Genomic DNA, 27,827 nt, shown 5'->3' on the forward strand with positions numbered 1-27,827 from the left:
AAGGAGAACATAAGAACATAAGAACATAAGAACAGCCCCACTGGATCAGGCCATAGGCCCATCTAGTCCAGCTTCCTGTATCTCACAGCGGCCCACCAAATGCCCCAGGGAGCACACCAGATAACAAGAGACCTCATCCTGGTGCCCTCCCCTACATCTGGCATTCTGACTTAACCCATTCCTATAATCAGGAGGTTGCGCATACACATCATGGCTTGTACCCCATAATGGATTTTTCCTCCAGAAACTTGTCCAATCCCCTTTTAAAGGCGTCTAGGCTAGACGCCAGCACCACATCCTGTGGCAAGGAGTTCCACAGACCGACCACGTGCTGAGTAAAGAAATATTTTCTTTTGTCTGTCCTAACCCGCCCAACACTCAATTTTAGTGGATGTCCCCTGGTTCTGGTATTATGTGAGAGTGTAAAGAGCACCTCCCTATCCACTCTGTCCATCCCCTGCATAACTTTGTATGTCTCAATCATGTCCCCCCTCAAGCGTCTCTTTTCTAGGCTGAAGAGGCCCAAACGCCGTAGCCTTTCTTCATAAGGAAGGTGCCCCAGCCCCGTAATCATCTTAGTCGCTCTCTTTTGCACCTTTTCCATTTCCACTATGTCTTTTTTGAGATGCGGCGACCAGAACTGGACACAATACTCCAGGTGTGGCCTTACTATCGATTTGTACAACGGCATTATAATACTAACCGTTTTGTTCTCAATACCCTTCCTAATGATCCCAAGCATAGAATTGGCCTTCTTCACTGCCGCCGCACATTGGGTCGACACTTTCATCGACCTGTCCACCACCACCCCAAGATCTCTCTCCTGATCTGTCACAGACAGCTCAGAACCCATCAGCCTATATCTAAAGTTTTGATTTTTTGCCCCAATGTGCATGACTTTACACTTACTGACATTGAAGCGCATCTGCCATTTTGCTGCCCATTCTGCCAGTCTGGAGAGATCCTTCTGGAGCTCCTCACAATCACTTCTGGTCTTTACCACTCGGAAAAGTTTGGTGTCGTCTGCAAACTTAGCCACTTCACTGCTCAACCCTGTCTCCAGGTCATTTATGAAGAGGTTGAAAAGCACCGGTCCCAGGACAGATCCTTGGGGCACACCGCTTTTCACCTCTCTCCATTGTGAAAATTGCCCATTGACACCCACTCTCTGCTTCCTGGCCTCCAACCAGTTCTCAATCCACGAGAGGACCTGTCCTCTAATTCCCTGACTGTGGAGTTTTTTCAGTAGCCTTTGGTGAGGGACCGTGTCAAACGCCTTCTGAAAGTCCAGATATATAATGTCCACGGGTTCTCCTGCATCCACATGCCTGTTGACCTTTTCAAAGAATTCTATAAGGTTCGTGAGGCAAGACTTACCCTTACAGAAGCCATGCTGATTCTCCCTCAGCAAGGCCTGTTCGTCTATGTGTTTTGAGATCCTATCTTTGATGAGGCATTCCACCATCTTACCCGGTATAGATGTTAGGCTGACCGGCCTATAGTTTCCCGGGTCCCCCCTCTTTCCCTTTTTAAAAATAGGCGTGACATTTGCTATCCTCCAATCTTCTGGCACCATGGCTGTTTTGAGGGACAAGTTGCATACCTTAGTCAAGAGATCTGCAACTTCATTCTTCAATTCCTTAATAACCCTTGGGTGTATGCCATCAGGGCCCGGTGACTTATTGATCTTTAATTTATCAATGAGGTCTGAAACATCTTCTCTTTTAACCTATATCTGACTTAACTCCTCGGTTAGGAGGGGCCGTTCGGGCAGCGGTATCTGCCCGAGGTCTTCTGCCGTGAAGACAGATGCAAAGAACTCATTTAATTTCTCTGCCATCTCTAAGTCTCCTTTTATCTCCCCTTTCCCTCCCTCACCATCCAGAGGGCCAACCGCTTCTCTGGCGGGTTTCCTGCTTCTAACATATTTGAAGAAGCTTTTATTATTCCCCTTAATGTTGCTGGCCATGTGTTCCTCATAGTCTCGCTTGGCCTCCCCTATCACCTTCTTACATTTCTTTTGCCACAGTTTATGTTCCTTTTTATTCTTGATCCTGTTTTTATTTCCCTTCACAGCTTCTGTTGCGGTTTCCCCTAAAGGACAGCTGTTAACAAGGAAGGTTAGACAACAACAGAGGGTTAGACTACAACCGGACAACAGAGGGTTAGACAATATATTTACATCTCTAGAGATGTATCTTGAATGTTTATTTCTCCCCTCTTATGATGTGGTGTGAACCTTGTGGTTAATCACCACAAAAGGTCTTAAAATATCCATATAAATTGCAGTTATCTCCGAGTCTCATGTACAGCAAAATTCAAGGACAATGAATTTGGTGCAGCTGAAGTGGAACCATCTCTAGGAATTTCAAGGAAAGTTAAAAGACTTTTGGAATGATTTGCAACTTTTTCAAGGAAGTTTTGTTATGCTCTTCTTGACACTGCATTGTCTCCTAGAATAAAGTTAAATACAAATGGGGGGGGGGAGTGTTCTGGTGAGATGCAGTATCTGTGGATATTTCAAAGGAAGTCAAAAGAGAGTATTTATTGCTTTAGCAAACTCCTTCATTCTGGCTCTTAATTCTAACTGTATGGCTCCCCCCCTTCCCTGAATCACTATTTTGCAGAATGGTGGGTCTTGAGGTTTTTGTAGAAAACACAGATGAACCCAAGTCTACTGTAAGTCTTACAGACATGTGGATGATAGCTCTCTCTCTCTCTCTCTCTCTCTCTCTCTCTCTCTCTCTCTCTCTCTCTCTCTCTCTCTCTGTGTGTGTGTTAACAGACCTCCAAAACTAGGGGAAAAAAAAGGTGTTGTAACAGGTACAAGTGCCAGAAAATATAGGAAATAGAGTCTGTCTTTGTTATAGACAGTTGGAGTTTGGCTTTGCTGAGCGGTTAGGGCCCAGGGCTTTCAGTAGGACCCACTCCTGAACCCTGTGACTACCTCTCTGCTCATAATCTTAATTTGATGATGGTAGAATGAATCATGACCTGCCCATTTAGGAGATGACCTGTGGAGGGCAGTTTGCCAAGGAACTTGGATCCAGCCTGCTTTGTAACTGTAAACAGAGCAATTTTGCAATATGAGAAATTCCTACCAGTCCAAGCTGCTCCCTCCTCTTCCTCTGATTGTCTCCTCTTCATAACCAACTTCTGCTTGCTTTGGATGATGTTACCTTCTTCTGGTCCTTCTGAATCTGGGTTGCAACTTCCACAACTTTTCCCTTGCCTGCCCTGAACTGTTCCACTAGCATCTGACCCCATCAGAGGGGTAGTTGACTTCCCATGGATCCTGAAGCTGGATTTCTCAAGGCCTCTCCCCTAAAGGACAACAACAACAACAACAGTATTTATATACCGCTTTTCAACAAAAAGTTCACAAAGCGGTTTACAGAGAAAATCAAATATCTAATGGCTCCCTGTCCCAAAAGGGCTCACAATCTGAAAAGATGCAAAGGAATACCAGCCGACAGCCACTAGAACAGACAGTGCTGGGGTGAGGTGGGCCAATTACTCTCCCCCTGCTAAATAAAAGAGGACCACCCACTTGAAAAAGTGCCTCTTACCCAGTTAAAGGTAATCCTGGCTTAAAGGATCCTGGCTAATCTATGTAACTGATATAGATCAGAATGCCCACTTCACCTATAAACATGCATTAAAAGATGTTGGGGGGAAGCCCTTCCTCTTGCCAGTCTTTAGCCCAGTGATTTCCAACTTTTTAAATCTCAGGGCACACTGCCAAAGATGGATCTTTTTGATCTGGTACCACATTCTGGCCTCCGATTTCCTCCCACACAAGCTGACAAGCAGCTCCTTCATCTCTCACATGGAGGGCAGCCAAGACACTTCTTCGCTCACACCAAAGAGCAGGTGGAATAACTCGGCTCAGCTTGTCAGCTGCTTCAAGGTCTCACCATTCACGGTGCCGGTGGCCTCGAACTGGCGACCTGTGGATGTTATCTTCAGGCAAACGGAGGCTCTACCCTCTAGACCAGACCTCCTGCCCCTGCTTTTGGTTCTCCCTGCTGGAATCAGTATTCATTTGGTGTTAACATTTTGATGTATCCTAAAAGAACAAAAAAAGGTAAAGGACTTTAATAGTGAACTTTTCTGCCACATACAAATAAAAATCAAAATGGCCCTTACAGTGATCTTATAATATGGTCTGTGGTTAGCTAATGAATCTCCCTTCTACCACAGGGAGAAACCACAGGCTAGCAATGAGGTCTGGTGCCTTCCCAACAGCTCAGGATTTTGGCATGCAACTTAGTGAGGGACATACTCTCTAAATCAGCGATTTTTAACGACTGTGCCATGGCATATTGGTGTGCTGCGGATGGCCTGCAGGTGTGCCCTGGGAGTTTGGGGAGAGTCATTTATTAGTAAGGCAATTGGGGGATGTGAGCCCAGCAGCATGGTGTGCCTTGTGAATGGTCAAAAAACTGATGGTGTGCCTCGACAATTTTAGCGCCCTGACAGTGTGCCATGAGATGAAAAAGGCTGAAAACTGCTGCTCTAAATGGTCTCCATCCACTTGAAGCTGAGGGGAGGTGGGTGCTGAACTGGGTTCTTTGTTAATTAGGAAGCAAGTGACAGCCCAATCCTATCCACACTTTCCTGGGAGTAAGCCCCATTGACTCTAATGGGACTTAGTTCTGAGCAGACACGCATAGGCTTGGGCTGTGAGTTATTCTTGCTCCTTTTTTGTACTTGGTGGTATCTGGAGGCAGAATTTGTACTTGGACTGTCTGGAGGCCATTGGCTACATATCCACTTCAGCAGCTGCTGAGAAGCCAATCCTAGGTCACCTATAAAGGGATCTTTACCCCGTTCTTCTCTTTCAGTATATTCAGTGTGGCTTGTGGAATATTAAACTGCTATTTTTGGTGGTGGTAGTGAGTGTGTGTGTGTGTGTCCCTGCAAAGGATATTGATTTGGGGGGTAGTTCCTTTGTGACTTGCCCGTCAGTTCTATTAAGTACTGATGAGCTCAGCATTTTTCCCCCCACACTGAGATTCTCCAAGGGGACTCTAACACTAAACTTGGAAAGCATCTCAATGCTAACAGTTCATCACAGAGCTAAGGAAGATGTAGTTTGCATAGAGAGGCATCAACTCAGCAGAACTTCTTTTGAACTTCCACGGCTGGGAGGCCTCTGAGTTGCATCCCTTTGGGACCTTTGAGTATGTGAGAAATAGAAATGAATGCACGGTACGTGTTATGGGTGTGGACACAAGTGCACACATTTAACAGAGAGTGAAAAAGAACCTGAGAGATGGGTTGAAGATATATCTTGTCCTTGAAAGCCCTGACTAAATGATCAAGGTCCAACATGATAAGGTCAACAAACTAGGTGTGATGAGTGAGTTGTACAATCAGAATGAATGACATCTGTTTATTTTTCAAAATGTAGCTAGGGGATATTTTGGAATAGGACAGTGATGTGTGTGTGTGTGTATGTATGGAGAGAAGTATCTTCCTCTTTCCATGACCTGATCCATCCACTCCTCCCACATAAAACTACTCTTTCTTGCGGAAGGGAAACTTACAGACCTTTTTTTTTCCTTGGGGGGGGGGAGGTCGCTGTAAGCTTTCCCCTTAGCAGCTAATAGTAGCTTTGGAGGGGGTGATTTAAGCCAGGGAATGAGCCTGAGGACTAAGTGTAAGACCTCCTATCCCCATTCCATTCCCAATCCACATTGTGGGGACTTGTACCTGATTTTTTTTTTTTTAAGAGATGTTGCCAAGTCTATTTTGGGACTGGGGATGAGTAGAAATCCCCTGAGATGTTTTCTAGTCTGAAATTATTTTTTGCTGCCCTTGAAAATCCTCACGTGTGCAAACTGAGCAGGAGTCTTGAAGCTCCATCCTGAGCAACATCAATTTATTTATTCGTCATCAATTTATGAGGAACTCAGGGCAACACATACATGGTCCTCCTTCCCTTGTGGTCTCACCACAACTCTGTCAGGTAGGTTAGGGTAGACGACAGTGGTTGGCCCAAGGTCCCCCAGTGAGCTTCATAGCTGTGGGGGGATTTGAACTCAGGCCTTTCTGGACCTAATCAGACCCACCAACTGCTACATCACACTAGCTGTAGGGGTGATATGTGAGTTCTACCCAACCCCCAACCCCCCAAGAAATTCCACTGGTCTTGTGAAAACACCTTTTGCATCTTCTGCTATTTCTCTACAATATTATCCAATCAGGAATCCTCAGAATTATCCTCAAAGCTTCTCTTTAGACAAAAGTTAATGACACTCTTACACAGATGTAAGATTGACTTCTTGTGTCGAAGCAGACCGCAGGGGATGGTAGCTGTTTCTGATTTATCCATCCCTCCAATTTGTTATTTTCCTGTTCAACAAAGTGGCTGAGAAGTTAAAATTGAGTATCCTATTTTAAAACAATTACCTGAAAAGCAAAGTGAGTTTCTGCTGCAAGAGCTTTTACACTTGCTTCTTTTCCATGGTAGGGAAGAAGGCACAAGGCAGCAGACTGAGTAAAGCTGTTCCTTTATGCCTGCAGCAAGGCTGGATGTGTAAATTTTAAGATGAAAGCAAACAAGCTGCATGAATTGGTTATTTGAGTTATTAGCTATTATTGTGCTACTTGAAACAAAGGTTTGGGGGATCTAAGTAGTAAGCAACCTTCAGTCCGGAAAGTCTATGGTATCACGCTCTGAATGGTGGTTCTGGAACAGCGTCTAGTGTGGCTAAAAAGGCCAATTCGGGAGTGACAATCTCTTCCACACAGGGAGCAAGTGCAGTCTGTCCCTGGTCTGTCTCCCTGGCTATGGGCCTTCCTTCTTTGCCTCTTTGCCTCACTGTTGGCCAAGTGTCTCTTCAAACTGGGAAAGGCTGTGCTGCACAGCCTGCCTCCAAGCGGGCCGCTCAGAGGCCAGGGTTTCCCACCTGTTGAGGTCCACTCCTAAGGCCTTCAGATCCCTCTTGCAGATGTCCTTGTATCACAGCTGTGGTCTACCTGTAGGGCACTTTCCCTGCACGAGTTCTCCATAAACATACCAAGATCCAGGGGGATCTATTCAGTTTAAATTCCTCATTATGTAAATGAGAATGGCTATAATGATGTCACAAGGCATGTGTGTTTTTCTGTATAGGAGAGAGGAGCCAAAGGAACACAGCCAGGGGTGCATGCACCCCCCCAAACGTGCTGGACCAGCGGGGAAAGGTGCCCACTGGGACAGGGAGTGAAGTTGGATACCAGGGAAACACCCAATGGGTGGGTGTCAATGGCAAGATCGCACCCAGCCAGGAGCCCAGGTCTACCCATCTGGTTGCCCTGGGCTCTGGAGTTAAGGTAGTGCTCGTGCCTCTCCCCTAACATAAACACTGGATCCACCCCTGAACACAGCCAGGCCTTTCTGGCAAGGAAGGTAAATTCTGCCAACTTGGAGAAGCAGAGTGAAGCATCTGCGTTTAATGAGTGTGTGTGTGTGTGTGTTTGGGGGGATTGATTACAATAAAAACGCAAGGCAGGCCAGTTCCCTCACTGTCCCCTTGAGATATGTTCTATACACATCAGGTTTCCACCTCCTTGCCTCATGCCCATTGATTCCCCCCTCTTCTTTGCACTATTCATTATCCATTTGTGGGTGGATAGGTTAATGGGTGATAGATCTATCAGTGGCTATGTAACCATGCGGCTGCATAGAACCTCCATGTTCAGGAGCAGTGTACCTGTGAATGACCGCTGCTGGAGGCCAAGCAACAAGCGAGAGCTATTCTCTTTGTAGTCTGCTTGTGATTTTCTCAGGCACATCTGGCCGAAATCTCTTGGAAACAGGCTAGATGGATCCACTCTAATTCATCAATGCTTTTTGATAAGTATGTTGTTGATTAACACAGAATACAAAATTGTCTTGTACGTAATGTTGATGCGAGAGCGTATTCTGCAGCCTCATCTATGAGCTGAAGTGGCCTGGAAGAACCAAAAGTATCCTAATGTACTCTTTGCAGATTGCATAGCACCCATTTGAGATGTCCTTATGCATCATGAGTACCCCAACATTTACAAGGGGGCAGGCACCGCACTGATCGTGAATGCTGTAAGGCTGTGGTTCCTAAACAGGAACCACCGAGGAGTGCTGTGGAGTCCTTGCAAAAAACCTTCCACCCTATACAGTCTATAGGATTGTAGCCCTAATGGGGAGCTGTGGCCAATGGCCCAGTAGGTCAAGGGAACAGCCAGTTGAAAATGTTTGGGAACCACTGCTGTAAAGTGTTGCATGCTCTTGGGCTTTCGTTCCTCTTGTGTTGTTTTGCCCTCTTGTGTTGTTAGCTCAATCTAACACCCCTCTTGTGTTTTACCCTCTTGTGTTGTTAGCTCAATCTCCTGTGTGTGTGTGTGTGGTGTGTGATAGGGCACCCATAAATGTTCTTTGTGCCGTTGTCTCCAATGCCAGAAACAGCCGTCTGGAGCTAATTTATGTTCTAATGCTGCAGCAATGTTAATTTATAAATTACACTGGTAATTCAAGCTATTATTAATTTCAGATGGTGTAGGGCAAGCCTAATTAAAATATGACACCAATTGCCACACATATGTACCAAGGACTACCATTTAAAATTAATAGGAATATTAAGTGTGACGCTGGTCTCCAAGACACTTTGCTCAGTAATTACAGCACCCTGGCTGCAAAAGATATGATAAAAGGAGATGGAGTGATTTAAGAGAAATAAATAAGACAACTCGATCTGTGCTTCTCCCCAGCCCACTTCCCTGTCCCTTAAAGAGATCATTAAAGAAACTTCTTTCTTCCCTTCACATTTCACTTGAGACTCGAACTTTCCAATGATTAGGGGCAAAAATGTCTTAGAAGACTTACCACAGGGCTGTTTGGAGCTTTAAAAGCACGTCAGAGCTACAAAAGTAACCCATTTTCTTTCTCGCCACTCTCTCCTAAGAACTTTAGGAACTGCAAATTTGTGAGAATTCTTTCAGCAACCTTTTCACAGTTCCCAGAATTCTTTCTTTGGGAACAGGATCTGCAGTGATTAAGCTGGTGAGCAAGCCTCCCATTCATAGCTGTTCTCCCCTTCCCAGCTGTGTGACATGAGGAGATGCAGGAGGGGCAGCTTGCCCCTACCTTGCAGGAAAGATCCATTCCTGGTTGCTAATGTACTGTATTTTTCACTCCATAAGATGCACCTGACCATAAGACGCACCTAGTTTTTAGAGGAGGAAAACAGGAAAAAAATATTCTGAATCAAATAGTGTAATAAAATATTTAATAAACTATAACAGAACAACATTTGAACCATGTAAAGTGAACAGCAATCAACAGTGGCATTAAGAACCATTATCACTGTCATTAATAAATGGAAAGACTTAAAGGTTTGAGTACTCTAGTTTTCTGGAAACCCCAATAACTCATCACCGCTAGAGTCAGAATTTATGAAGCTCACAAAAGCAGGTGCACACAAATAGGGGATCACATTATCTTTCTGCTACAATGATGTTCTGCCAAATCCCAATTCACTGGGCCTTGTGCCCGCTTAAGGCTGATCAGTCCCCCTTGTGCAACTCACCAGTGCAGCAAGCAAAAGTGAGTCCAGTTCCAGTCCACAGATACCAAGTAAATCAGTTCCATCAATCAGAGTTGCCAAATCAGAGTCCAGAACCAATAAGCCAAATTACAGTCCAAGGTCAGTCAAATCCATCAGGGTATCCAAGTCCAGTCACGATCCACAGTCAGATTCCAAATTCAATAAACCCAGTCAGTCTCCTCTCCTACCTCCAACCTGCACTCCTTCAAAACCCACAAACCCTTTCTGCCTCTGGTACTCCTTATATCCCTGAGGGCCCTATTGCCTTCCAGTGGCTGCAGCTGTGCAGCACACTCTGCTGGATGCCCAGGCCTTACCCTTAAAGGGGCCACTGCTGACACCACATCTACCTCCTCGCCAGTTCTTCCGTGATTCCAATACAAATGAACAAGTGGAAAGTCCAACCACAACTTGAATTCTCAAGACACAACAAACCTCTGGATTTATGGTGAGAACCGAGCCTTACCTGGGGCTTGTGCAATAAGCAAACACTGGCATTCTGACCAAGGAGACAGTTTTTTCTTTGTGATGGGGGGGGGGGGGCTTACATTCAGATGCTGGATGAGGTGAGTGAAAGCACCCCTCCCCTGCTGTGTGAGTGAGTGTGTGTGTGGGGGGGGCAGAGCATCTGTGTGTGTAAGAGAAGGGGGCAGCCTGTGTGTATGAGAGAGGGGGGAAAGTGTTTGTGTTGCAGAGAGGCTGTGATGCTCCAGGCTTGGGGGGGGGAGAGGCTTTCCTGGGAGTAAGCCCCCCTGACTCTAATGGGACTTACTTCAGAGTAGGCATGCACAGGATTGGGCAGTGAGACTGCCACCCCACCCACGCTTTCCTGGGAGTGAGCCCCACTGACTCTGAGACTTACTTCTGAGTAGCCTCTGACTGGAAAGCAGAGCAGAGCGAGCGGGCAGGGGGCGGGGCCAGGGCTGGGGTGGAGTTTTTTGTTTTTTTGTTTGTTTGTTTGTTTTTTGCAGTATTCGCTCCATAAGACACACACACTTTTCCCCCCACTTTGGGGGGGGGGGGAAGTGCATCTTATGGAGCGAAAAATACGGTATGTTGAGCCAGTCCTCAGGGTCTGCTGGAAATCTTTGTTCCAAGGCTGCATCTCTGGACACAGACACCGCAGGACACTCCCCTGCTCACAGTTAATAACATTCTCAAAGGAGCCAACAGGTTTTGGTGTCTCCTGCACATAGATGATCAATGGCAGGCTGCCAAGCTTGGCTGCCTACCCATCTCATTTATATATAATGTTTCTTTCCTTCACCTCAAGAAACCTAGACAGATGAATGGACGTGATTGTTTCTAGAGCTGTATCAGGAAATCCCATCAGTATCAATGCCAGCTGGAAGAGGCGTGCTTGGTGAACGTGATGTGCTGTTTATCTGTACCCCGACCACCCCTTCGTATTGCCGCACAGCCTAGATATGTTGCTTTTTGTTCTGACCCCTTGCAGCTGTGGGATTCCTGAGCGAAGATGAGTACTTGGAGATCACTGGCATCACCCGGGAGCAGTCTGGGGAGTACGAGTGCAGTGCATCCAATGATGTGGCAACTCCAGTTGTGCGGAGAGTAAAAGTCACGGTGAACTGTGAGTAATTTTTTGACACATTTAGAGGAGAGTACCAGAAGCACTTCCACCTTACTTCATGGTGGACCTTTTGAGTCTTTAAGGTCTGTAAGAAGTAAATGAGTATAAACACATGAACTTGCATCTGTTCCTAAGTTCACCTAGCTCTGTTTTGTCCAATCTCGCCGACAGTGGCTCTCCAGAGTCTCAGGCAAAGGTCTTTCCCATGACATCTTTCCTGATTCTTTGAGTTGAAACTGCCAAGGATTGACTCTGGGACCTTTGGCGTGCACAGTACATGCTGTGCCATTGAGTAATGTCCCTTCTCCAACTCATTGCACCAAGATAAAATTGCCAAAAAAAGGGACTTAATAATGGGCAAGTCAAAGATGTCTGGCTCTGTGGCGATCTCAGCAGAAGTGGTGCCTGGGACAGATGCCCAATTCACCAAGTGAACATGTGCTTATGTGCATGCATGTAGGCATATCACGGCACCATTTCAGCTTATAGCACTGTTTCTCAACCAGTAGTACTCCTACCACTAGCGGTACTTGAGGTGGTGTCCAGTCGTACTCATGGAAATCCAGACCCCTGCTGCTTGGCAGCAAGACCGGCAACACAATGTGCAAGCAGGGATAGGAGGCAGGCAGAACTCCAGGGTGCACCTTATGTGTGCCTGAGAAAGTCCTCCTATCCGCCCTGAGCCTCTTATCAATGTTTGTTGCATTGCATCTGACCTCTTAATCCCAAAATAACTGGCAATGACACCCTCGGCAGTTACTTCCGGTGGTACTACCAATAGGTGGACCATGCAAAGCTGTACAGTTGGGGACAAACATTGAGAAACACTGGCTTACAGAACTCCAGCTCTCACTTACTTGCACACGTTCAGTTAGGTAAACCTACATTCAATCAGGTGCACACACAATCGTTTTATCTCATGCTTTTGTGCATTCCTGCATATGCAGACATTGCTGCCTGGGTCTGCATGCAGTGAAACACATAAGCAAAGAAGGAACTTGAAGCAATCGCAGAGCAAAGGAAGTTCGAACAGCTAAGGAGAGTAACCCCCAAACTGTTATTTTCTCTCCAGACCCGCCATACATCTCAGATGCAAAGAACACTGGGGTGCCGGTCGGACAGAGGGGCATCCTTCAGTGTGAAGCCTCTGCAGTACCTTCAGCAGAATTTCAGTGGTACAAAGATGACAAAAGGTAGGTGAATCTACTGCGTCTGGTCTTGGGTTCCTGCTGTTGTGACCGTGACTTAACTGGGTTCCTGCTATTATGAGCTAAATCTCAACTGGAATTTACTTACCTACCTACTTATCTACGAAAATGTTGTAAGGACCCCTGTACCACACACACAGAGTTGGAGGAGAGGAGTTAGGCAGAATGGAGGGAGTTGGAGTTGGGTATCCCACTGCCCTTTCAGTGACCAGGTATAGATGAAGACGGGAGGCTAATTCACTGATAATTCTGAGTGCAGGAACCGGTGGGGATTAATTCTCAGTTACACTGACATCCAATTATTTCACTGCATTTGCTTCCTGTCCCCTCCATTTTAATACATATACATTCCATTAGGTTTTGGAAAATATTATTATTTTTTAAATTAGAAATACTTATGGTTGGCAACCTTCAGTCTCGAAAGACTATGGTATAAGCCTACAGCACCCGGTATTCCCAGGCGGTCTCCCATCCAAGTACTAACCAGGCCTGACCCCGCTTAGCTTCCGAGATCAGACGAGATTGGGCATGTGCAGGGTAACAGTTGCTATGTATAAATACATATGTAACTTTTGCAGTAAATTAAACCTGTAAGGCACAGCTATTGGTACATGTACCTTTCTTTGCCTTTAATCAATATGTGATTCAATTCATTTTCTCGTATTAAGGTTTTTATTAGTTTCAATTAAAGAATGCAAACAATCAAGTAAGAGACCATCCCCCAAGCCTTTCCCTGCTATAGTTTACCCAAGAGAGTAAACAGGATGATGCAGTGGGCATCGTTAGCGGGTTGCGGAGGGTACAGGCTGCACTGGGTGGGGGGTTGTCACCACTAGTGACCAAAATTGCTAAAATCACAGTTTTTAGGAATAATGCTATCATGTCATATATCAATTGGGTATATCACAGGGTTGTTGTGAGGACAAGGAAGTAACCATGTACACCACCCTGAGCTCCTTGGAGGAAAAGTGGTATAAAAATGTGCAAACTAAGTAAGTCCATCCAGCCTGGCATAGCCCCTGCCCAACTGCCATAGGCCGCCTTATACAGCCTGAAATTGGGGTGCTTGAAAGTGTCCACACTTTTAGGATGAAGAGAGGCCTGTGCAGCTGAGTGGAGGCCCTGCAGGAGCATATTCCTGCCCACTGCAGCCTGGCACCTCCTACCTTTCTCCAAGGTAAGAATGGTTTCTCTTATGGAATTGGGTAACTGGTGAAGGAAAGGGGGACGCTGGAAGGGGCTTGAGGAAATGGACCAATTGGACTGATCAGTTATTGTGGAACAATCCAAATAACTTAAGAACATAAGAACAAAAGAACATAAGAACAGCCCCACTGGATCAGGCCATAGGCCCATCTAGTCCAGCTTCCTGTATCTCACAGCGGCCCACCAAATGCCCCAGGGAGCACACCAGATAACAAGAGACCTGCAAGGCTTCCTGGGAATTGTAGTTAAGAACATAGGAACAGCCCCACTGGTTCAGGCCATAGGCCCATCTAGTCCAGCTTCCTGTATCTCACAGTGGCCCACCAAATGCCCCAGGGAGCACACCAGATAACAAGAGACCTCATCCTGGTGCCCTCCCTTGCATCTGGCATTCTGACATAACCCATTTCTAAAATCAGGAGGTTGCGCATACACATCATGGCTTGTACCCCATAATGGATTTTTCCTCCAGAAACTTGTCCAATCCCCTTTTAAAGGCGTCTAGGCTAAACGCCAGCACCACATCCTGTGGCAAGGAGTTCCACAGACCGACCACACACTGAGTAAAGAAATATTTTCTTTTGTCTGTCCTAACCCGCCCAACACTCAATTTTAGTGGATGTCCCCTGGTTCTGGTATTATGTGAGAGTGTAAAGAGCATCTCCCTATCCACTCTGTCCATCCCCTGCATAATTTTGTATATCTCAATCATGTCCCCCCTCAGGCGTCTCTTTTCTAGGCTGAAGAGGCCCAAACGCCGTAGCCTTTCCTCATAATGAAGGTGCCCCAGCCCCGTAATAATCTTAGTCGCTCTCTTTTGCACCTTTTCCATTTCCACTATGTCTTTTTTGAGATGCGGCGACCAGAACTGGACACAATACTCCAGGTGTGGCCTTACCATAGATTTGTACAACGGCATTATAATACTAGCCGTTTTGTTCTCAATACCCTTCCTAATGATCCCAAGCATAGAATTGGCCTTCTTCACTGCCGCCACACATTGGGTGGACACTTTCATCGACCTGTCCACCACCACCCCAAGATCTCTCTCCTGATCTGTCACAGACAGCTCAGAACCCATCAGCCTATATCTAAAGTTTTGATTTTTTGCCCCAATGTGCATGACTTTACACTTACTGACATTGAAGCGCATCTGCCATTTTGCTGCCCATTCTGCCAGTCTGGAGAGATCCTTCTGGAGCTCCTCACAATCACTTCTGGTCTTCACCACTCGGAAAAGTTTGGTGTCGTCTGCAAACTTAGCCACTTCACTGCTCAACCCTGTCTCCAGGTCATTTATGAAGAGGTTGAAAAGCACCAGTCCCAGGACAGATCCTTGGGGCACACCGCTTTTCACCTCTCTCCATTGTGAAAATTGCCCATTGACACCCACTCTCTGCTTCCTGGCCTCCAACCAGTTCTCAATCCACAAGAGGACCTGTCCTCTAATTCCCTGACTGTGGAGTTTTTTCAGTAGCCTTTGGTGAGGGACCGTGTCAAACGCCTTCTGAATGTCCAGATATATATTGTCCACGGGTTGTCCCGCATCCACATGTCTGTTGACCTTTTCAAAGAATTCTATAAGGTTCATGAGGCAAGACTTACCCTTACAGAAGCCATGCTGACTCTCCCTCAGCAAGGCCTGTTCGTATATGTGTTTTGAGATCCTATCTTTGATGAGGCATTTCACCATCTTACCCGGTATGGATGTTAGGCTGACCGGCCTATAGTTTCCCGGGTCCCCCCTCTTTCCCTTTTTAAAAATAGGGGTGACATTTGCTATCCTCCAATCTTCTGGCACCGTGGCCGTTTTGAGGGACAAGTTGCATACCTTAGTCAAGAGGTCTGCAACTTCATTCTTCAATTCCTTAATAACTCTTGGGTGGATGCCATCAGGGCCCGGTGACTTATTGATCTTTAATTTATCAATGAGGTCTGAAACATCTTCTCTTTTAACCTCTATCTGACTTAACTCCTCGGTCAGGAGGGGCCGTTCGGGCAGCGGTATCTACCCGAGGTCTTCTGCCGTGAAGACAGATACAAAGAACTCATTTAATTTCTCTGCCATCTCTAAGTCTCCTTTTATCTCCCCTTTCCCTCCCTCACCATCCAGAGGGCCAACCGCTTCTCTGGCGGGTTTCCTGCTTCTAACATATTTGAAGAAGCTTTTATTATTCCCCTTAATGTTGCTGGCCATGCGTTCCTCATAGTCTTGCTTGGCCTCCAGTATCACCTTCTTACATTTCTTTTGCCACAGTTTATGTTCCTTTTTATTCTCCTCATTAGGGCAAGACTTCCAAGAAAAAACTTGAGGGTTTTTTCACTGTTCAGCTTGAACAGGTGAACAGTGAAAAGGATAAGCTTGAACCTGATCTACAGGACAAGCAAACAGATGATCACTCATGACTTGAAGGAACACATTTGCTTCTGTATCCCGCCCTTCCTCCTCTCTCCATTCTTTGCTCCCTTAACACTCCCTCCCCTGCTTTTGTCTTCTCCCCCCACTGTGAAAATAGAGACTGTAAGCTCTGTGGGAGCAGAGACCTGTACTTTATGTCATTCTGGGAAGGAGACAGATGTCACAGCTCAAATAGTAATGACTGTAATGAACAGGAGGTGCAAGGGAGTAATCATATTTGTATAGCACAGACCCTTCCCCCCCAAGAAATTCCTCTGGATATATTGTTTGAAATTATGTTTAATAATATACTTCATTGCCAAAGTTCATTATTGCACCAGGGCTCCTCTGTGGTAATTCCACCCAGATTATGAATAGCGGTTATTTATCCGATTTCCTGAGAAAACAAAAGGGCAAGGAATCCTTCTCAGTTTACGTAATTCCCATAGAAAATTGCTGGATGCTTTAGTCTTCCCCCCTCACTAATTATCTCAGTAGTAAAGAGGTTCATTAAAACACACAAACACACACATTCAGAGAGGTTGTCCATTTGATTAGGCATTCTTTTAAGTTACAGGCTATGTTGTGAGCTTCAATTATGAATAATGTATTCAAATGGGAAGCTACTGTGAGCTGTCAGTGAGGATCAAATGCAAGCCAAGGCAGTGGTCATGTAGGGCAGGAGCCTGTTGGGTGAAATTAGCAGAGTTTACATCATCATCATCATCATCATCACCATCATCATAATCATCATACAACAACAAGAGTTATCTAGATAAAAATGTGAGTTACCAAAGGGAACTGGAGCGGGGGGAGATGCTTAGGTACAGAAAGCAGAGAGAAGGAGTATATAAATTACTGTTGTAAATAAGACAAATAATAATAAAAGCAAAGAGTTTTACAACAGCTAAATAGTGCAAAGTGGGGACCCAACAGCTTCATGCTCTTTCCTGTAAGGGTGTTGCAAAGTTCCTACCTATAAACCAGGCTTAACATACAAATTAAGGTGTGGGTCTGTGTGTGCACACACACACTCCAAGGGTACACACGCACACTTTCTCCTTCTTACTGCAGTAAATAGGAGCAGAATGCTTTTGTCCTGGAAGGCAACATGATGGAAAAGGCCAGTCTCTCTCCCACCCACTGCCCATGTGCCACAGTTTCTTCTAAGGAGAGGCTGTGCTCATGTACTTACCTGCTAATTGGGTAAGAGGCACTTTTTCAAGTGGGTGCTCCTTTTTTTAGCAGGGGGAGAGTAACTGGCCCGCCTCACCCCAGCACTGTCTGTTCTAGTGGCTATCTGCTGGTATTCCTTGGCATCTTTTTAGATTGTGAGCCCTTTTGGGACAGGGAGCCATTTAGTTATTTGATTTTGCTCTGTAAACTGCTTTGTGAACTTTAGTTGAAAAGCGGTATATAAATACTGTTGTTAATAAAAATAATAATACTTCCAAGAGGCTTCTGCTTGGCCACTGTCAGAAATGGAATGTCAGACAGGGTGGACCTTTTCATCCAATTCCTGAGGGATCTTACATTCTTATGACTGGGGGTCAAAAGACTTTGGCTAAGGTTAATGAGAACATAAGAAGAGCCCTGCTGGATCAGGCCATAGGCCCATCTAGTCCAGCTTCCTGTATCTCACAGCGACCCGTCAGATGTCTCAGGGAGCGCATAAGCCCACAAGATACTTGCATCTCACTGCCACTCCCATATCTGGCATTCTATTTACCCTTGCACCCCCCAACAAAGATACTAGACTGCACTGGGGTTTAACTTGGGCCACTTTATTAAACACAATTTTTAATGCATTAACCCTATTGAGCACACCTTCCCTCCCTCGCCAGTCCGGGGAAGGCGCAAAAAACTGCCCTCCATGACCAATTCAGATGACAGCAAAAAAATTCCCACCTGGCCCTCATGATGAGCGACCAGCTAATCTCAGACTATGCATAACCATCATGGTTTGTGACATGTGATGAAGTTTTCTGGCTCCATCCAGAAAGGATGGAGTTTCTGGCTCCTCCATTTGGAATGTGGTTTTCACAAGCTGAGATCTTTCTTTGCATTTGTGTTTTCTTCTAATGTGAAGGTCCCTTTTAGGTTTGCAATGAAATTCTTTCACTGGATCACTCTTTCTAACTCCATCGGACCTATTGCACATGGAAAAATTGTGTCAGTTGGGTTTGCCTGCACAGTGAACAAAGCGATTACATCTTAAGGGCTGCTGCAAGGGAAGCAACACTTGCCTTGAGCTTCCTGTTGTGGCCAAGGCTACAGGAGTAGGAAAGGAAAGGAGCGTGAATCCAGTGAGCCCACGATCCTCATGGGATCAGCCGCAGATAAACGACTGTAGCTGCCCAGTTCCCATTTCTGTTTCCAATGAAATCATTTCATAAAGTGTGATTGTGTGAACGCAGAAAATCGCATCGGAAGAGACCCCAAGTGGGAGCTAGAATTTAGTTAGGATGTCCAACTGCAGTAAATTTTAGATTGCAATGCAGTTTCTGAAAGAGTTCTCCAATCCTCAATACCTGATTTATTGTTCATTATGGATTTGTCACAGTCTCCTTCTCTCTCTTTCCCCCCACCCCATATGTCCTGGTATTTCCCTTATTTTTCTCACCTCAGGCTTCTCGAAGGACAAAAAGGATTGAAAGTTGAAAATAAGGCCTTCTTATCCCGCCTGACTTTCTTCAATGTCTCTGAGCAGGACTATGGAAATTATACCTGTGTGGCCTACAACCAGCTAGGAAATACCAACGCTAGCATCATTCTGTATGGTAAGTGTAGGCTTTCTTTCTCTGACTTGGCAATGGGACTGTGGGTGAGAAAGAGGGGCAGGCGGAAGAACAAAAAAAGGGACCTATCTGCGAGGCAAGGGGTGGTGGAAACAGATGGGAGCTGCACTGATCAGAGCTGGGCAAATGCTAAATCCAGGATATTATTTTATTATGGTTGCTAATGAAAGAGTGGACAATCTCGATAGCCAGTTCCATCCCTCCTTATATTGGGGTTTTGCCTGGATAGAGCGTATCCTCTTGGCCGTTTACTTCTGCTCTTAAAGAAGGATGTCCCAAGTTCATTGCACACATGTCGCATCAGCTACCCTGATGTTGGGCTTCTAGCAAGTAGCCTTATAAATGGCAGTGGGACAAGAAACACAGTGGATAAGTCAGCAGGGTGGAAATTTGGGAAAGGGGCAATTCCTGAAGGGACAGGAGGCAATCTGGGTGCCAGGTCTTTCTTCATGTCTGTTTCTTCCATAATATCAACATGCTTCAGATGAGATGGGGCTTCGCCGTCCCATTTTCCCAGGCCTCCTCTTCATTTACCCCAAACTTGGACACACATTGCTATGGATATATGTAACTGCAGTCTGCTGAACCAGACTGTGAACTCTTCTACTCCATGATTTTCAGCCACAGTGCCGTGGCATACAGGTGTGCTACAAATGGTCTGCAGGTATGCCACAGGAGTTTGGGGAGGGTTATTTATTTGAGGGGCCATTGGGGGTGCGAGCCCCCACCAGCAGTGTAGTGTGCCTTGTCAATTGTCAAAAAACTGATGATGTGTCTTGATGATTTGAGCATCTTGTCAGTGTGCCGCGCAATGAAAAAGGTTGAAAATAGCTGCTCTAACTCGGTAGCAACCACGCTGCTTGGCAGCAGCTCTGATGTCTAGACAGAGGTCTTTCCCAGTCTTGCTTGGAGATACCGGTGATTTAACCTGGGCTCTAGCATTGAAAGTCACTGAAAATTGAGTAGCCTTGTAAAAACATCTCTGTTTTTTCTTTTGCTTGCTCAGGGGCATTACCCGGGGCTGCAGTGGGAGAGATGTCACGTGTCCTCAGTGCTTGTGCAGTCTCGTCTTTCCTATTCTAGGAACTCATTCGATTTTCTGAAGCTTCTCCCCTTTATATTCCCTCCCACCCTCTTTGTTCAGAGCTGCTGTTAGAACTTAACCAGCGCAGAATACCTGCCCTCGATCAGGGAGGAATTCGCTCTTGAACAGCATTTTCAAACCCAGCTGTACAACCATAGGGAGTAGAAACTTGGTTTTATAAAGCTTGACACTGAATTCTCTTCCACAGAAGCAATGGGTTAAGCGATCGTTCTTCAAACCTGCTCTCTTCTTTGATAGTCTAGTACTTCCCGAAATTCTCTACCCGGAGAGCAGCGAGGGGGCAGAATTCAAGCAGTATTGTAATACAGTATGAAGTACAAAGAGCCATTAAACTTGCAGGAAATTGTGTTCTTGCAGTTACTGAACATGGGAACAGTCTCGGGTGATCAAAGGCAGTGATCCCTGGTGACTTCTGGCTTGATGACCAATTGCTGCAGTTTAACTGCTCTGGCTTATTTCTCCAATATTGTAGCCTGTGAACTCTCTCCACAACTTCCTTCGGTGCCCCCTTTGAACTTAGAAAGTATCCTGTTCTTTTCTGGAGGAAGGACCTCAGTCCAAGGATTATTACAGAAGCAGAGGTCCGATGCAAGATTTGGATTCAAACAGTGATTTGGTTTGAATAGACCTAAAAATAATGCACAGCTTCCAATTGTTGTGGCTTGCTTTGGGACTGCCTGTCCGTAAAGTCCTTGAGTCTCTATTAAATACTTGTTCCCCACTCAGCTGTGGTTGCTGCAGTCAGTTAGAGAGAGGTAAATGTGCAAAAGGCTCTCAAGCAGAACATGGGAATTGCACAGGAACCTAAGACACTGCCCTATGCAGAGTCAGACCATTGATCTGCATGACTGGCAGCAGCTGTTCAGGGCTGTTTGCAGGAGTCATTTGCAGCTGTACCTGGAAAGGCCAGGAATTGAATCTGGGACCTTTTGCATGCAAAGCAGGCACTCCATCTGTGGCCCCTTCCCAAATTAACTTGTTGGATCAATCCAAAGAACCATCTAATCAAAGCACTCTGCATCCCGGAATGGTCAGCCAGGAGCTCACAAGCAAGGCATAAAGATGAACTGGCTTTTGTTTATCACCCCCATCTGGTACTCCTATGCAGTCTGGCTCGGAACATGGAGGGTCTCTTCAGCTACCACATGGCTAATAGCTGTGCTAGACTGGTCCTCTGCATATTTCTCCAACTCACTCTGTTACCGATGAGATCAAGAGCCCTGGTTCCATATGGGACAACACAGAGATGTTATCTTCAAGCCAGGCTGCTTGACCCCTGTTTTGCAAACCTAAGGCTAGAGACAAATCATTTCAAAGAGAGTTAAAACTGCTAGGGTAGAGGCATCATGTCACATTTAATTTCCTTGGGCCCATTGTAAGCTCTGGTCAGATTACTTTTAGATGTAATGCTCAACCCTGCCAGACCTGGGCACAGAGCTGTCAACGGAATGAGTGTTAACCCCTCAAGTAGAGATACCTTCATCAGATTTCTTTCAATTCTTTGTGAAAGCAAACAATCCACTGTTGGTTCCAGCCTGAATCTTTCCAGTTTCACTTTCAGGCAAGAGAATTTAATGTGTATTTAAGGGCGCAATCCTAACCTAGTTTCCAGCACCGACATAAAGGCAGTGCAGCATCATGGTAAAGGAACAAATATTCCCTTACTTTGAGGAGGCCTCCGTGAGTGCCACCTGACTGCAGGATGCAGCATACATCCCATTGGCACAGCTATGCCAGTGCTGGAGAGTTGGTTAGGATTTGGGCCTAAGTGCATTTTGTGCAGCTTGAACTCATAGCCTCGCACGTGACATGGATGTACACCCCAATGGTTCAGCTAAATTTTAAAAGTGTCCTGATTCCTGTCTAGGCATACCTATCTAGGCATGCTTGTTCTTCCAACCCATATCTCTTGGTTGGCTTGCTTTTGGTTCTTGATCTTAAGACTTTCCTGGAGGTTCTCTCTTCTGTTTATTTTTTTGCTTGCAAGCATTACATTGGAGTGAGACCTGGAACAATCCCCCTCCCCTCCCCAAAAAGGACAATGTTCCAGATTTCCAGATATAGTAGCATTTTTTCTGATCATGTAGGGAGAGAATCTTTCAATATAATTCTTTATCAGCTGCAGAATTCAGTGGACATTTCTAGTTAGGGCTTCTGGAGGCATCTTACTTTAGCTACCTGAAACATTTTGCAGGTCTTTTCCAAGTTCTTTTTGTTTTCCTCAAAATTCCTTGGATGTTTCACCACAAGAGGAGTCCTCAACACTGTGATGTTGCCAAAACCTGGAGTTACAATTGATGCTACAATTCCTTGATGAATTTGCAAAGCTCAAATGTATTGTGAGCCTAACATTATTTTCCTGAGAAGTTCTCCTCTATGGTTTAGGGACATGCACAGAATGCCTTTTAAGTTTTGGTGTATCTTTTGTCCAAGTTCTGAGCATTAATTGCAGCTCAGGCAGAGCTAAGCAAAGGACTCCAAAGGGAATGTTAGAAGCTCCAGGAAAATGTGGGTACATCCAAGGAAGCCCCAGAGCCTTGGTAAGAAGGAGGTATGCAATCCCCTAAATTTGTCTGACCAAGCTCTGGGAAGCTCCCCAGCCTGAACTTCCTATAGCTTATGCAAAAGCCTTTTTTCCCCCCTAAGCTTAGCAGCTAGGAGATTGATCTGCAAAGCCATCCTTCCTGCATTTGAAACTCACCTCTGCCATGAACCCACAAGGTGGCCTTAGGCAAGCCACTCCTCCCAGCTATCATGTGGGGATAATACTTCATTACACACAGTTTTTGTAAGGACTCCATCAAGATAACGCACATTCTGCCAGTTCTGATTTTCATCCATGACTTCCGGTCACATTTGGGACATGTTTCCAAGGTGTGGGGAAGCCCACGGCCCACTTCATTGGCCTTTCTGGACCTCAGAGCACCCCCCCCCCCAAGAAGTGAATAATAAGTCACAGACATTTAACTTGAAGTCGAAGGCATAAACCAGAAGTTACTTCCATTCGCTTCCTGGAGGTATTTTGAGGTGTGGTGAGGCCAATGGAATGGTCTATGAGCTCAGCACAACCCAGAAGTAGCTTCTGGGGACTCATAGTAAGGCATTGAGGTGCCACAACTCTGCCACCACCTCACTTTAAGGGACCTGGGCTGCAATTCTATCCACACTGACCTGGGACTAAGCTCCCTTGATTCTAATGGAACTTCCTAGCATGTATGCAGTGCTGAAACAGAGACCCCTGTGTTGGCTCGGTCATGTTGTGAGAATGGATGATGGACGGATCCCAAAGGATCTCCTCTATGGAGAACTCGTGCAGGGAAAGCGCCTTACAGGTAGACCACAGCTACGATACAAGGACATCTGCAAGAGGGACCTGAAGGCCTTAGGAGTGGACCTCAACAAGTGGGAAACCCTGGCCTCTGAGCGACCCGCTTGAAGGCAGGCTGTGCAGCATGGTCTTTCCCAGTTTGAAGAGACACTTGGCCAACAGTCTGAGGCAAAGAGGCAAAGAAGGAAGGCCCATAGCCAGGGAGACAGACCAGGGACAGACTGCACTTGCTCCCAGTGTGGAAGGGATTGTCACTCCCGAATTGGCCTTTTCAGCCACACTAGACGCTGTTCCAGAACCACCATTCAAAGCGCGATACCATAGTTTTTCAAGACTGACGGTTGCCTACTACTACTACTTAGTTCTGAGTAGACATATATAGGATTGGGCTCTTGAGCACCTGTGGATTTTGGTATCCACAGGTTTTCCTAGAACCAAACCCCCACAGATATTGAGGGATGACTGTATAAATATTACTCTCCCCCCACCCCGTATTTTCTTTAGGTGTTTTAGCTTTTGGTAACAGCAGGGACTATTCTCCCATAACCCTTGGTGTTAAATGCAATTTAGGTGCTGTGAAAGGATGCTATCATTTCAAAGTAGGTAAAATCTCAGTGGTAACTAATATTCAAAATTCTCATGTATGAGAACCATCACAACCCCACGGACATCATGAAGGCTCCTTCTTCTCCCTATAGCTTCACAAAGGCGCACCTTGTAAGCTGGTGCTTTTCTTGTATTGAGGGGAGGGAGAGCAACTGTCTTTCTTCACCCTAGCATGGCATCTTTTCCAGTGGCTGTTTTTTAGTTCATGAAACCTTTGGGAACAGGGACATATTCGCTGGTGTATTTTGCTTTGTAAACCGCTTTGTGCACTACTTTTTGCTGAAAAGCGGTATACAGATATTTTTAATAATAATTATAAAACTCCATGGGACAGACTCCCGGCCATGCAGCAATATCCATATTTTTTAAAGACTAGCCACCCTGTTTCGAGTATGTTTTCCAACTTGGGTTTCATGCATTCATTGGAAGAAACTCCTTCTTGAGAGTGGTGTCCTTCCGGAAGCCAAGCAGAAGCTGAGTGCAGCAAGGGGGAAAAAACAAACAAAAAAACAAAACACCCTCAAAGAGCATTCTCTGACATTGCCACCCTGGAGTGCAGTCTGTTAGGTGAGGCTTTTGAGAATAAACAACCCAAGTGACTCGGCAATCGCAAGTTTGCTTCCAAGCCGCATTTTCTATTACTGCAACATAAAATAAAAAATTGACTTCAGCAAAGGAAGGCGGGGAGAGCTCTGTAGCCTTATCTGGAAGCTATTTTCTCCACATGCCAGAGCTCTGATTAGAGTGATGGATCCATCTGACACCACTCACAGCCAGGGACAGCTGTAATTGCTTGGCTTATTTTTCACGCTTCTCCACGTAATGGCAGGAAGCGCTGGAGCACCAGTTGGGAAAGGGAGGCGAGGAGCAAAATCTTTAGCGCCCCGCTTTCCTCTGGCTTCCCCACCACCACATTTGATACTGGTGGATAGAAACCAGAGGCTATTTTACTGGTGCCTGAGTCTCTTTTTCATAAGGAGCTGACCCAGAGGTGCACACTGGTGGTGGTTCTGAAGTGCTATCCATTAAAAAAAAATATGGGGCTACTGTTTCCATAGTAACCAGTGGCGACATCTTCGAGGTGAAGGATTTTCGAAAGAAAAGGAAATGTGGGTTAAAGGAATGTGGAGAGGTGTGAGCTAAATACAAGGTGGAGCAAAAAAAGAATATAAAATATAACCTCCCAGCTGCATTTATCCAGCAGAGTCAGAGGTCCAGGATTCTGTTCTCTGTCTGCTGGTGAGACAAAGAAAGGCCCAGTAACTCCTGGTATGGGGATTGATATGATCTCCCCCCCCCCCTTGTGCATGGTGTAACTTTATAAAATATGAACATAGGAATATGGGATAATTTGTATTAAACCAAAATGACCAATTAATTTGGGCCACTTACAGCTTTCGAGGACTCCCAATCCGGCCTGCAGGCAGCCCTCGATCTCCAATGAGACTCTGGCCCTCCAGAGACTTGCTAGAGCCCGCACTGACCCGGTGCAACTGCTCTCAGCTCGAGGGCGACTGTTCAACCTCCTGCATTAGCTGTGGGACGAGGGCTCCCTCCACTGCTTGCTGTTTCACATCTGTGATGCAGCAGTGGCAGTGAAGGAAAGGCCGGCCTTGCTTTGTGCAAGGCCTTTTTTAGGCCTTGAGCTATTGCAAGACCTTCATTCATTCATATAAGTTCCATCTCTCATGTATTGATTTGTGTAAATTTATGTAAATTTGAAATGTAAATTAATTCTTCCCCCCCCCGGCCCCCAACACAGTGTCAGAGAGATGATGTGGCCCTCCTGCCAAAACGTTTGGGCACCCCTGGTTTAATTAATAAAAGCCATAAAAGTTTTTGACTGCATGGTATGTGTGTTCACATGTGAGCCGGTATTTAACCCACCTACTCATCCAGCCTGGCTGGTTTTTTTCTTTCTTCTTCCTCTTTTTGCACCTAAAATTGGTTCTCCCTGAATCTTTTTCCCACAGCGGAAAAACACAATTGGAATGTTGTTGATTTTGGAAGTCTAAGCAGACTTGCAGCTCTTTCTGTTCTCAAACCTGTAACCTCCTTCAACTGTTATGCATTGTAAGGGGGGGGGGAAAGTGTGTTTGGAGAGTGTTTCATCTCTGATGCCATGTCTTGTGTGGCCAGCTCATGGGTTCTGCACACTGAACACATTCAGACATACAGTCAGTTTTTGTTATCTGCTAGGGTAAGAGGCATCACCTGCCATCAGAAGAATCTAGCAGAGAGGAGGGCAAAGAATGTAAAGGAGGGAGGAAGGGAAAGATAGAGCATGAGAGACCAAGAAATTTAAATTGGTATCCCTGATGTTTGGAATATTAGAAATCTGATCCCTAGCTTCTATGTGCTTTAGCTTTATCTGCACGTACGTAACAGATGAAATTGGGAGAAATTTGGGCCCTAGCCTTTTAAGATTGCAGTCTTAAAATAGATTTTAAAAAGGGAAAACACAACAGATAATAAAAACATTACTTGCCACCAGAACAGCACACATGCCAGGTTAACCCCGGGCACTGAAAGCTGACTCAAAAATATCTTATTATAGTGCTTCTAAGATGCCCAGGTCCAGGCTTTGGTGAGTCACCACAGGAAGGTCCACGCATAACAGTAACTAAGAATAAGCATCATTTCTGCTGTCAGGTCCTGAACAAGCAGTATGTGCAAGATCAAGGCTTTGTAAGTTATTACAGGGGTTATGAAGGGAGGATGCAACCTCTTCAGTAGGTTGAACCCTGGCTATCTGGCAGATAATGTGGTCCCAGAAGTCTGTGTCCATACCAAGACCCTCAACTGTATAGAGGGTTATATAGTGCTGATTTATTTCAACTGATCACATCTCTCCTATCACATGCATCAAAATGTATCATACAGCCTTGCAAAAATTGTGCATTCAGTGTCAGGTAAGGCCAGATCATAGCTTTCATGGTTAATAAGGCTGCTGAGTTAAATTCAGTTTTAATGGATGGCCTTGGTTCAACTGCGCTCTCTCAATGACTGGTTGCAGAAAGAGAAAATGGATAGGGGAAACTAGAATGTATTTTAGCTTCCTGCATTTTCTTTTGTGCCTGCTAAGCTGTCAGAAAAGATACAAAAAAAACCCCCTCAAACCCCACAAAATCACTCTTGATTCTATGAATAGAACGTTGAGAAACTCTCATCATATATGTCTATCCAAGCACTCCTGTACCTGTACAATTACTTAAAGATTGAGTTATAAAGTGCTTTGTACATTTAGGGCACACTCCTAACAGCACTCTGGGCCAGCACAAGTCTCTTGTGCCAGTCCAGGAGGGTCGCAAACGTGCCGTAAGGCACATCTGCGCCTCCTCAAGAGTCGTCTGGGCCGGAGCGTGGATGCGCGCTGGCCCGCAGAGGATGAATCCAGCCTCCATGCCAACATGGGGAGGAAGCCTTGCATTGACCAAGCTTGGCCAACACAAGGCTCTGGGGAGGGCAGGGAGGAGGTGGGAGGGAGGCGTTCCGGGCTGGTGGGAGGGCAGGTGGAGGGTGGCCCCAGGGGCAGGTGTGGAGTGGGAGGCAGGGCTAGGACCCAGCAGTTATACTGGATCCCAACCCCCATTCCCAAACAGCGCAGAACCACTGCAAGCCACTCCGCTCTCCTCAGACTTATGCCACAAATACGAGGAGACCTATAGGGGCTGCAGTGGCTTACCTGTGGGTAAGGGAAAGAGTTTCCCCTTACCTTCAGTTGAACCACTTTGGAGGCGTATCTTGCACTGGATACAGCGCAGGCCTCCTGGCCTGCCTGTTCCAGTGCAAGACAGGATTGCGCTGTTATATAAACAGCAAACTGAAAAAAAGTAGTGTAACCCACTGTGTCAGGAATGGGAAACAAAATATGTTTAATGGTGCTGTCCTTTATGTAGCATGCTCATTGTGGAATAACTGCCTTTTGACCCCATAATACTGATCTTTCACATTTATTGGACCTAAACCAATTCCTGATACAACATTGTACTGTGTAACCACAGCCCCTTTTGTT

General features: G+C 45.8%; 1 protein-coding gene and 1 pseudogene across 2 annotated transcripts in view; one reads left to right on the forward strand and one right to left on the reverse strand.

The window, feature by feature from the left end:
- NTM (neurotrimin) overlaps positions 1-27,827 on the forward strand; it is a 346,259-nt gene that overhangs the window by 298,299 nt on the left and 20,133 nt on the right. For both annotated transcript variants that reach the window (XM_066639222.1, XM_066639223.1), the window contains exons 4-6: positions 11,029-11,163; positions 12,236-12,356; positions 18,604-18,755. In XM_066639222.1, the coding sequence (XP_066495319.1) occupies positions 11,029-11,163; positions 12,236-12,356; positions 18,604-18,755 (408 nt within the window). The remainder of the gene's footprint in view (positions 1-11,028; positions 11,164-12,235; positions 12,357-18,603; positions 18,756-27,827) is intronic.
- On the reverse strand, positions 12,807-12,926 carry LOC136662836 (5S ribosomal RNA; annotated as a pseudogene).

Source organism: Tiliqua scincoides, chromosome 11 (genome assembly GCF_035046505.1).
Source record: "Tiliqua scincoides isolate rTilSci1 chromosome 11, rTilSci1.hap2, whole genome shotgun sequence".
NCBI classification, from domain to species: Eukaryota; Metazoa; Chordata; class Lepidosauria; order Squamata; family Scincidae; genus Tiliqua; species Tiliqua scincoides.